Source organism: Protomyctophum parallelum, assembly GCF_964188405.1.
Source record: "Protomyctophum parallelum genome assembly, chromosome: 13".
Taxonomy (NCBI): Eukaryota; Metazoa; Chordata; class Actinopteri; order Myctophiformes; family Myctophidae; genus Protomyctophum; species Protomyctophum parallelum.
The window spans coordinates 40,844,936-40,856,958 of NC_139708.1; the positions used below are offsets into that span (position 1 = coordinate 40,844,936).

Sequence of the window (12,023 nt, forward strand, 5' to 3'; positions counted from 1 at the left end):
CCTACACACCGGCCCCAATTGTATGGTGTGTATAACTAAATACAATTTATTAATACAAAGTAATGAATGGAGCCGATTCTTCATATTGTGTCAAAATAGGAAATTACTTAACTTAAAAATGTCTACTGGGGACAGGAGTCGTCTTCAAGCAGCAGACATAGTTTTGTGATGGGTCGTTCAAGAACACTGGTTTGGGTCTTGATCTTCACAGAACGAACTAGGCCTTTGGCATCTGGCATGGTTTCCATCACTCTTCCCAGAATCCATGACCCTCGGGGTGCTGTCGAGTCGACAATCATAACGATGTCACCCGTCTGAATATTTTTCTTCTTACTTGACCATTTTTGTCGCTCCTGTAACAATGGCAAGTATTCTTGGGTCCACCTTTTCCAAAACAAGTCAGCCATGTACTGAGCTTGTCTCCATCGGCGTTTGATGTACATGTCAGACTTTTGAAAGACCCCCGGTGGTATAATGGGTTTAGACCTCAAGGTCAGGATGTGGCTGGGTGTCAGTGCCTCCAGATCGTGTGGGTCAGATGACATGGTGGTGATGGGCCGACTGTTGAGAATTGCTTCTACCTCACACAGGATGGTAAACAGGCCTTCATCATCAAGCACTTGCTGGTGCAAAACTGATAATAGGACTTTTCTCACCATTCTGATGAGCCTTTCCCACACTCCACCGTGGTGTGATGCTGATGGGGGGTTGAAAGTCCACTTGATGCCATCTTTCAATAAAGAATTCCTCAGTTTGTCCTGGTTCAGATTTATTAGGGCTTCACGTAGTTCTTTCTTTGCACCGACCAGATTAGTGCCATTGTCTGAACGGATGTGAGATACTTGACCTCTCCGACATATGAATCTCCGAATGGCATGTACACAAGAGTCTGTGTCTAAGGAGTATGCCATCTCTAAATGCACTGCCCTACTGGTCATACAGGTAAAGATCACTCCATACCGCTTGACAAGGCTTCTTGCTCTTTTTACTTGGATTGGTCCAAAGTAATCCATTCCAACATTTGTAAAGGGTGGCAGATCAGGAATTAGTCGTTCTTGGGGCAGGTCTGCCATTTTCTGTACTTTGGTCCTTCCTGCTACACGTCTGCACACAGTGCACTTGGTGATCACCTTTCTTGCTGCTGAGTTTGGATTTGTGATCCAGTACTTCTTACGAAGCTCAGACATCATGTGATTTCTTCCACTGTGGCCTGTGCACTCATGTATGTGACGTAGTATCAGAGTAGAGATTGGGTGATTTTTGTGCAGGATGATGGGATGTTTTACCTGTTGGGGCATGGCTGCACGGTTGAGACGTCCACCAACTCTTAATAAGCCATTATCCAACACTGGATCCAACTTGAATATGCAGCTTGTTTTTTGTACACAAGATGGCGCCATTTGCAGCTTTGCCAATTCTTCAGGGAATGTTTGACTCTGGCTAATTCCAATGATGACTTTTTCAGCCTCTTCCATGTCATCTACAGTGATGTTCTGACCGCTCACAATGGAGTTGAATGGGTGCATTTTTGAAGCAACATTTTTGCTTTGGCAACGTGTAGTTGCACCAATTTCCTTGAGTTCCATTTCCTTTCTCTTTCTTGCAAGTTTTCTTAGAACATCTTTAAACTTCAAGTACCAAGCCACTGCCTTCTTGAGTCTCAGCCAGTCTGAGAAGTGAGATAGTAGCTGGTCTGTTGGGCTTTGTGTGTTTTGAACATTGGTTGTATATGAGACAACCTTTCTTTTGACCTCTTGGTCATCCACTGGGTTAAACTGTAAATCAACGTAGTTAGCTGGCCAGTCATTTTCAGAATTCATGAGAAACGTTGGACCTTGTATCCATCGTTTGCATTCAACGAACTTCTTGGCACTTAGTCCTCTGGAAGCGAGATCTGCTGGGTTGAAATTTGTGCTTACATACCTCCACTGTGACGCGCTGGTGTTCGCCCGGATCGCAGCTATGCGATTGGCTACAAAGGTGTGGAATCGTGTTTTTTCATTGGAAATGTATTTCAACACAGTCTGACTATCTGTCCAAAAGACAGACTCCTCGAGTTCCAGTTGTAGTTCTGACCTCAGCATTTTGTCCACTCTTACGGATAGTACTGCAGCTGTGAGCTCCATCCTGGGTACTGTGATCTGTTTCAAGGGAGCCACTCTTCCTTTTCCCATCATAAATGAAACTGACACTTCCCCTCTGCTGTTTTTCATCCGTAGGTAGCTCACAGTGCCATATCCATCTTCACTGGAGTCTGAAAAGTGATGTAATTGGGAGCTTGTTGATTCTCCAAAGTCTTTTGGTTTGATGCAGCGAGGCACGCTAAAATCGGTCAGCTTTGTCAGACTAGATGTCCAGTCGGTCCATTTTTTAGATGTTGCTTGTGGAATGTTCTCATCCCATCCATACTTTTCTTTGCATAGTTCCTGGAGCATATTTTTTACAGGAAGGGTTAGTGGGACTAAAAATCCAAGTGGATCATAAACTGAACTTAATACAGAAAGCATTCCTCTTCGAGTGAGTGGCTTTTCTTTCAGTGTGATTTTGAACACAAATGTGTCGTTTTCGACATTCCACTGTAGTCCCAGTGCCCTTTCCATGGGGAGCTCCTCTTTATCCAAATCCAACGTTTTAACTTCTTTGGCTCTGTCTTCCTCGGGAATAGCGGAGAGCACAGTGCGACTGTTACTCATCCACTTTGTGAGATGAAATCCTCCCATGTGACAGGCATTTGACAGGTTTTTAACCATTTGTAGAGCATCCTGTTCTGTGGCCATTGACTTCAAACAATCATCAACGTAAAAGTTATTATTAATGGTGCTTGCTATTTCTGGGTGTAAATGAGCCTTGTTGTCCTCGGCTGTTCTTTTCAATGCAAAGCTTGAGCAGCTGGGTGACGAAGTAGCTCCGAATAGGTGAACAAGCATGCGATGTTCGACTGGGCTTTTACTGACATCGCCATTAGGCCACCACAGAAATCTTAGGAAGTCAACGTCCTTTGCAGACACCCTCACTTGATGGAACATTGAGCGGATATCTGCCATAACAGCCACAGGCTCCTTTCTAAATTTCAGAAGCACTCCAATTAGGCTGTTTGTCAAATCGGGGCCTTGCAGCAGCTCAGAGTTGAGTGACTTTCCCTGGTAGGATGCACTGCAGTCAAATACAACTCTTAATGTTTTCTTTTTGGGGTGATACACGCCGTGATGTGGAATGTACCAAACTCTCCCGTCTGTCTTTTTGAGCTGCTTTGATGGTATCACTTCGGCATAGCCCTTTTCAATTACATCAGCTACAAAGTTAATGTACTCTTTCTTGAAATGTTCATTCTTTTCAAATTTCCTTTTCAGCCCTAGGAGGCGCTGTTCTGCAACTGAACGATTATTTGACATGATAAGGTCGTTTCTCCTGAAAGGCAAATCTAGATAATAGTGTCCATCTTTTAGTGTTACACTATTATTTGCACATTTTATGAATGTCCTGTCTTCCATTGACATCTCGGGTTTATCCTCAGATGCCTTCTCACTGAAGTCTTGATTATATTGGCTGATCAAGAGCTGCTCTATTTTGTCAATTGAAATTCTATTACATTGGACAGTTGGATGGCAGGTTGTGTCTGTGCCATCATGATGTCCAAGCGGTCCATTGACAATCCACCCCAAATGTGTTCTCACAGCAAACGGTCCATCTCCTTTGCTGTTAATTACCTCCAATGGTTCCATGACTTTTGGGGCGTCTGTTCCAATCAGCAACTCCACTTCAGCATCGATGACAGGGATGTGCACTTTGTTTAGATATGGCCATTTGGATAGATCCTCCTTTCTGATGATGTTATCTCTAGTTACGGGCATTTCCTTCTGTGTGTAAATGCCTGGAAGAATATAAAAGTCATTAGTGTCCAGTCCAGCCACTTCTAGGCCTGAAACAATGCGTGTTTCGATAACTTTCTTCTGACCCATAGTTCTTAATAAGATGTTAGTTTTTCTTCCTTGAAGGTTGAGTCTAGCCATTAGCCCCGCTGTACAAAATGATGCCGTGCTGCCTGGGTCAAGGAATGCATAAGTATGCACTGTTGTGTTCCCTTTCCTGGCCTTTATTTGAACCGGTACTATTGCAAGTTTGCAGTTGTCTTCACCGGCCCCAGTAAGACCGCTTGTCAGCACGGAAGCCATGGCTTTGTCTTTGGTGATTTCCTTCATTTCGGATGGGTCTCTGTAAATATGTAGCATTTTGGGGTGCCTTAGGCCGCAAATGCTGCAATTTAGTCTTCGTCTACATGTTGCACTGACGTGTCCTTTGCACATGCAGCCAAAACATATTCCATTCTCTTTTAGAAAAGTGAACTTTTCGTTATGGGTCCTCTTTTCCAACTCTGGGCACAATTCTAGTGCATGCTCTCCTTCACAGAATAAGCATCTCTTTACAGAAAACTGACTTTTCTTTTCCTGGGTTCCTTTTTCTTTTGCAGCCGTCACGGTTGTTGCAAAAATACTTCCTTTTATTTTGGGGTGTGATTGTGACTTGGACCTTCTTGTGTCTTTATTCACTGGGTCGTCTTTAATGTCACCAAATATGGGATCTGTAATAATTCTGACTTGTTTTTCAAGAAAAAATACAATGTCCTTAAAGCTTGCTCTTCGGCTGTGGTTCTCCTGGAAGTCACATACTATATTTCTCCATTTGTCTCTTAGGCGGTAAGGCAGCTTCTTAATGATGATCAACAGATTAGAAGGCATATCAAGCTCGTGCATGTAGTTGACATCTTCCATGGCATTACAACATCCTCGTAGGAAAAGACTGTAAGCTTGCAGAGCTGTAGTGTCATCAGGTTTTATTGACGGCCATAAAAGAGCCTTCTCCACATAGGCTGTTGAGATTTTATGCTCGTTGCCAAAATGCTCCTTCAGTAGAGACTTAGCCTTCCTGTATCCTCTGTCTGACATCATGTGTAAGCAACTCCTCACAAGTTCCCTTGGTTGTCCTTGGGTATACTGTTCCAGATAATAAAGACAATCTGTGGGATTTGGGTTCTTAGTTTCGATGTTATGTTCAAAGGATTTTATAAAGGTATGATATTTAAGTGGGTCACCATCAAAAATGTGAATTTCCTTCTTGGGCATAGAAGACAGACATTGTTGTTGAATGAGTAGGGCTGTGATTTCGTTTTGTTTCTCCATGACAGAATAGATATTGTTGCCTTGTTCAACTGGACCTCTGGTACCCATCTGGCTTGCCACAGGTGCTGTAGTGCGAGGCCGGACGGCCGGATCCACGGCTCTGCCTGTGACAGTGCCTGCTGGTGCTGATGCCCCAACATCTCTCTCTGGTATTGGGTTTGCTGTCAGTGAATAGACCGGAGCCACAGCGCCACCTGTGGGTGTTGCCATTAGAGCTGGTGCCTGTCTGGGTTGTGAGGGGACCTGTCCTGGAGTGGGTTGTGCATGTGATGTGGAAACAGCTGCCTGCTGTCCCCTCTCAAAATATGACCTCATCCCATCTGTCACTTTAGATGTAATAGAAACATCAGATCTCCTTGAACCTAGCACCTTCATTTTTGCCATGTTAGCAGCCATGTTTGTATCCAGCTCCAGCTGTTCTTTTTGTCTTCTTAGCTGCTCCATTTGTACCTCTAGGGCATGTCTATCCTGTATCGTTTTTTGCTGAACGATGAGAGCAGCCATTTCTGCCTCAGCTTTCAATCGTGCTGATGCTGTACTTGAAGCTCTACTAGAACCTTTTGTTTTCTTGCTTGCATTTGATACACTGTCACCAGGTTGAATCGTTTCCTGTAAGTCAACTGTTTCAGATGTTGCCTGTTGTGATTGAGTTACCTGTTGTGACTGATCGGAGTGCATTTGAGCATTAGGTGGCATTGTCTCCTGCCGCCCATCATTTAATTTCACCTCCTGTCTAGCAGGTATTTCAATATGCCGTACATGTCCAACATTCATTTCCACCTCTTCAGGTGAACACATAAATTCAGTAACTGGCCCAGTTTCTTCCACATTACTCATTTCATGCATTGACATTTCATACATTGGCATTCCAAGCTTAACAAACCACAGTTTCACATCCTCCATGAAATCTTTATGGTGTTTTGAAACACGTGAAAACCACACATTCTGATTTTCAAGTTCCTCCTGTGGAATTGATAAGATTAGTGAATCGTGTACTGCTTTTGCATTTTCGTACGCATTTATCAGTTCCCCCATTGTGCTTTGCACATCCTTTGCATTTGCGTCATTTTTCATTAGCCCTTTAATTTCTCTTGTGAGCTCTTTCATTTGTTTCACATGTGAGTGGCGGTCCTTCTGATTCTTTTCAATTTTATTACCCAGTGCTTTGGCTGAGAGCTTGACCCTCCTCCTTGTGTCCTCCTCCATTTGATCCATTCTGTTTGTGTCTGTGACGTTTGTGTCACTCATTTTCCATTTCCAACATGTAATTCACAGCAAGAATACACAGCAGGGGTGCACACAACACCAGCCAAAATCCAAACAATAGTCCCCAATGGACCAGCAGTAGTACTTCTTTCAACTGTGTTCAAATTCAACCAAATACACAGAAGAGAAGAACCTGCTATACAATACGATTGTATTTCTCACCAATGGCTGTGATGCTTTGCTGCTTGTTCAAACATTTTCATTGCTGTTGTCCATATGTCACTCCAAACTGAGTCACGCTCTTCTCCAATCCAGAAATCAATCCGTCCAAACTCCATGAATCCATGTTGTCCATTTAGTCCTGTACTCCAGAAAGGTAGTTTTTTACAATTGTAGAGACCTTTTGTTCTTTGTGGTGGTTGACTGAGAGTACCTTTTTCCAACTGACTGGCTTTGTGCAGCAAACTTGACCAAAAAAGGGAAATGAGGAATGTCCAGGCGAAGAATTAAAGTTGAACTCAAAAGGTTTATTTGATCCAAGTTGAAAACAAAAATAAAGATACTTTTAGCATATAACTGTAACTGAGAATAGAAGGAGGTGTAGAACAAAAACCAGACGTAAAAAACTGTGAACCTCCAATCAACAACACCTGGCCCTCTGATGGCCAGGTCATTTATGTCCTCTCTGCCCTGTCTGTAGAGGGTGACAAAGCACACTAACAGGAATGTTAGACATGGCATGATGGCACATACATGATGTGATGGCCTATAGTAGATCGGCTCCTACAGTAGGTATCCTGACCTAATTTTGTTACCATTTGGTTACCAACTCTCCATCATTTAGCTGCATGGGGACCACCTGGAACTCCCTCAAGGACCACTGGTGGTCCCCGGAACGCTGCAGACAGTGAACTAGAGTGTTCTCAATTGTCATGTTATGCACTTTATGCTCTTCTCTGTTCTCTCTACCTTTTTAACCAAGGTTTTCACCCACCTTACTGGTAATGTGATGTGACAATAAAGATTGATTCTGATTCTGTTGTGTGTTTTCTCTCAGTGTGAACGCTGTCTGTCAGTGAAATGGTTCTGATTCTGTTGTGTGTTCTCTCTCAGTGTGAACGTGGTGGCTGTCTGTCAGTGAAATGGCACAGCAACAGGGATGTGATCTGGACCGGGAGCGGTTCTGCTGTTCTGTGTGTCTGGACCTCCTGAAGGTACCAGTGTCTCTGCCGTGCGGACACAGCTACTGCAGCAGCTGCATCGGGGCTTACTGGGACCGCTATGACGACACCGGAGTCTACCGCTGTCCCCAGTGCAGAGAGAGCTTCAGTCCCAGGCCTGTTCTGAGGAAGAACACCTTGCTGGCTGAGGTGAGATGATATGAACCACACGTTATTCAACTGGGGGGGTCTGTGGACAAATGCATATTCATTTGAGAACCACTGGTTTAAACAGATGCTAGGTAAGCTTTCATGGTAGTATGCCACTGTGCATTTTTTTGTCTAATAGATGTCCCTATTCTTGTGGGAAGTGCTTAGATTGTAGGCTACTTTTTTTTTCTCAAGTGACGTCATGTTGTAGTTTTCGCTGGACACCTTTTCACAAACAAAACTGGACTATGAATCGGGCCATAACTTTATGAAAGATAATGTTATAATGTGTTCATCACCATGACATTTGTATGTATTTGTCCTCCGTGAGTGAGCTCTCCTCCTCTTCTCTTTACTTCCAGGTGGTGATGAACCTGAGAGGAACAGGAGCTCAGCACAGTCAGCCGTCTCCTGAACACAAGGGCCATGACGCGGTGTCAGCGGCTGCAGAGAAGGCAGAGAAACAGGTGGGGTGCGCATGCTTATCCGACACGCCAAGAGTCTGACATGCGAAAATCACCCGTCTGGGTTTGGGGTATAGGGTGTCGGACTAATGACTTAAGCCTGGACTCGAAACAGGTAGCGGCACGATTAGGAATGTCCCGATCACGTTTCTTTGCTCCCGATCCGATTCCGATCATTTGATTTTGAGTATCTGCCGATACCGATTTTTCCCGTTCCGATATTTATATTTTTATAGACACTTATGCCATATCACGATAGTACAATATCCAAAATCCCAGACAATATGATGTGTGGATCCAAACTAAACTGTTCTCTCTCTCCTGATTGGATAGAATTGGACATGAAAAAGTCCACAATGTTTACAAACCAAACTGTCTCTCTTCCTGTTTCCTGAAGAAACAGCTGGTGAAAAGTCAGGAGGAAGTCCAGCAGAAGATCCAGGAGAAAAAGCAGGAGCTGAATGACCTGAGACAGGTGTTGGAGGACCTGAACGTGAGTGGTCCTCAAAACCTTCTCATGCCAAGGACCCCTAAAATGATATGCATTTGAAAAATATTTTGTTCCAGCCACCTCCAGAAGCAAAGATTTGAGTTAAAAATGTTTTGCTTTACAAATATATTCATGTACACGTGTGTGTGTGTGTGTGTGTGTGTGTGTGTGTGTGTGTGTGTGTGTGTGTGTGTGTGTGCGTGCGTGTGCGTGTGCGTGTGCGTGTGCGTGTGCGCTAAGCAGCGCTCTGCAGAAGCAGCAGTGGAGGCCAGTGACAGGATCTTCAGTGAGATGATGGTCTCTATTGAGAGAAGACGTGGCGAGCTCAAACAACTGATCAGAGATCAGCAGCAGACTGCTGTGGCTCAGACTGAGGCTCTCCTGAGACCACTGGAACAGACCCTGGAGCAGCTGGAGAGGAGACATGCTGAGCTGGAGGAGCTGTCCAACACTGAGGACAGCCTCACTTTCATTCAGGTTCCACACCGAGATTTCTTTTACACGTTGGTTTTGACTCGTTTAGGACAAATCGGCTTCATACAATTTCATCCCATTCCGCTTACATTAAGTTGTAATTTCATTTATTACATTCTAGTATAATACATGACATGGCATAACATGACATTATGCATGCTGGTAGTTACTACTAATAATATTATAGTTCTAGTATACAGTAGTTGACAGAATAACAATAAGATTAACAATTATCATATAATCGCCTAATAAGAATATTTTTTGATAATCACTAGTTCTGCATAATTGTTTCCATTTTGAAAAACATTCAAACATTTTCCAAAAATAGTAGACCTAAATGATCAGCATGTGAGATTATTTAATATTTTAGCAGTGTACAATTATGAAATAATTGCAATTGTTTGTAATTGTAGATTAGAACATAAATGTAATTCTTTGTAAATGTATATTGTTAATTACTATTCTTTTGTATGAGAATGAAAGTTAATTCAGTTAATCATTTATTACAGAGAACATTTACTGATAGTTTGTCTACAGTTTGACTGACTGAGTTTTGATTGATTGATTGATTGATTAACAGTTTGCAGAATTACAGTACATTTCAAGTACAACTCAATACAAAAACATTTAACTGTGAGTGGATGACACGCTAAAGCAGTACATACTTGTTTAGAATAGGGCCCACCATTTTCAATTAATCGAAACATAAAACAAAAGTCACAAGAGCACTAATCTATTGACGTTCCATCCCTGTCTGAAGTGCTTTACTCGCCTCTCTGCTTGTCTCTCTCCAGAGTTTCCAGTCTCTCTCCACATCCACTGGATCTCCAGCCCCACCCAGTGTGCTCGTCCGTCCTCTGAGGTCCTTCACAGATGTGACTGATGTCGTGTCTGCTCTGAGAGACCAACTAGACAACATGCTGAAGACAACTTGGCCCCAGATAGCAGAGAGAGGTGACATTTACATTTATGGGTTTGTTTTTCATAGTGAACATGGATGGATGAAGCCAGAAGGCAACTGGAGATGTTTGAACTAGAGCAGACTGATGGTACACAGGTTCCATTTTACTGTCCAATCTGACAAGACAGCCGTCTTGTCAGATTGGACCGTAAAATGGAAGAATTAAGCAAGACAATTACTCAAAAGGAGAGATGAGATTTTAATACTATTTAACACTGTTACTGAACAAACACTCTATAGCAATGATTACTATTGAGCTATAATAGCTTTAACTTTTTGACTAAACACTCCATTATTCAGCATGATGTCATGATGACGTTTAGTGTTTTCTTGTGTCTCCAGTGTGTGCAGTTGATGTTATCCATCCAGCGGAGCCTCAGACCAGAAAGGACTTCTTACGATGTGAGTCCATGTTGATGCTGTTTCTGAACGTTTCACTCTGAAATGTTGTTATTTAAAGCTCTTAGTGAGTTTGATCTGAGAGACAAACTCTAAACACAACGAGGTTCATGAGATTTGTATGTTCTTTTGTCGTTGTGTGTTCTCACAGATTCCTGTCCTCTGTCTCTGGACATCAACACAGTACACAAACGTCTCTCCCTGTCAGAGGAGAAGAGGAAGGTGACTTTAACACGACAACAACAACCTTACCCTGCTCATGTAGAGAGATTCACTGAGGCTCAGGTGATGTGTACAGAGGGTCTGTCTGAACGTCGTTACTGGGAAGTAGAGAGGAGTGGTACAGGGGTCGGTATAGCAGTCTGTTATAAAGACACCGGCAGACACACCTGGTTTGGATACGAGGATAAATCTTGGTGTCTACTGTGCGATGGTAAAGAAGCCCTGTTCAGACACAACGGTGTTAGTACTAAAGTGTCAGGGCCTGTCTCCTCCAGGGTGGGGGTGTATCTGGATCACGAGGCAGGCACTCTGTCATTCTACAGTGTTTCTGACACGATGACCCTCCTCCACACGGTTCAAACCACGTTCACACAACCTCTCTATCCAGGGATAGGGATAAAGCTTTGGAGCAATGGAGTTACAGCAGAGCTGCGTAAGACATGGTAGACATGTTGTTATGAATATTGATGAATATTAATTATCGAAACTTTGTTTAGATAATTATTTGATTCTCCCTTCTGGATAAAGCATGTGTAAGTTAATCAATCAATCAACCAATAGATTGTGTTCTGCTCATTGCATTTCTTTGCAGATCAATCATTATTTGAGTCCCCCCCCGCCCCCCACTCGCATGATGCTAATTGGCCCAGTCAACATTTTAATCCAGTCTACGCGGCTGCCATGAGCAACTGTAAATAATAATTTTATTAACTAATTCATTTTATTAGGAGGATCCCCAATTGGCTTTTGCCCTGACAAAAAGCCTGGGGTCCGACAACAGACAAAACAATTAACACAAACATTACATCAAGTTCAACTGTATTCTATCACTATATTCTATGTAATGAATGGAAATAATGTAATGTTACAAAAAATAAACCCATGTAAAACTGTATTCCTCTGGTTCCATTTGTATCTTCACCTTTTCTTGAAAGGAGAGTGTTTGTATTTTATGCAAATATGAAATGAGATATTGTAGATAGTAGATTGGTCTAGGACTCTAGGTGCTACGTACTAGATAACCGGAACCAAATGGACCTGTACAGGTCCATTTGTACACTCTCAGAGTTACAGACCTGTACAGGTCCATTTGTACACTCAGAGTTACAGACCTGTACAGGTCCATTTGGTTACATTTGTACACTCTCAAGTTACAGACCTGTACAGGTCCATTTGTACACTCTCAGAGTTACAGACCTGTACAGGTCCATTTGTACACTCAGAGTTAGACCTGTAAGGGTCCATTTGGTTACATTTGTA

The 12,023-nt window shown here is 42.9% G+C and overlaps 1 protein-coding gene across 2 annotated transcripts in view; it reads left to right on the plus strand.

The window, feature by feature from the left end:
* Nucleotides 1-11,479, plus strand: part of LOC310868802 (E3 ubiquitin-protein ligase TRIM65-like) — a 12,579-nt gene extending 1,100 nt beyond the window's left edge. For both annotated transcript variants that reach the window (XM_083779272.1, XM_083779273.1), the window contains 7 exons: nucleotides 7,497-7,753; nucleotides 8,116-8,220; nucleotides 8,615-8,710; nucleotides 8,951-9,184; nucleotides 9,976-10,135; nucleotides 10,485-10,544; nucleotides 10,693-11,479. In XM_083779272.1, the coding sequence (XP_083635398.1) occupies nucleotides 7,526-7,753; nucleotides 8,116-8,220; nucleotides 8,615-8,710; nucleotides 8,951-9,184; nucleotides 9,976-10,135; nucleotides 10,485-10,544; nucleotides 10,693-11,210 (1,401 nt within the window). In that variant the 5' untranslated portion in view covers nucleotides 7,497-7,525 and the 3' untranslated portion in view covers nucleotides 11,211-11,479. The remainder of the gene's footprint in view (nucleotides 1-7,496; nucleotides 7,754-8,115; nucleotides 8,221-8,614; nucleotides 8,711-8,950; nucleotides 9,185-9,975; nucleotides 10,136-10,484; nucleotides 10,545-10,692) is intronic.
* The last annotated feature ends 544 nt before the right edge of the window (nucleotides 11,480-12,023 follow it).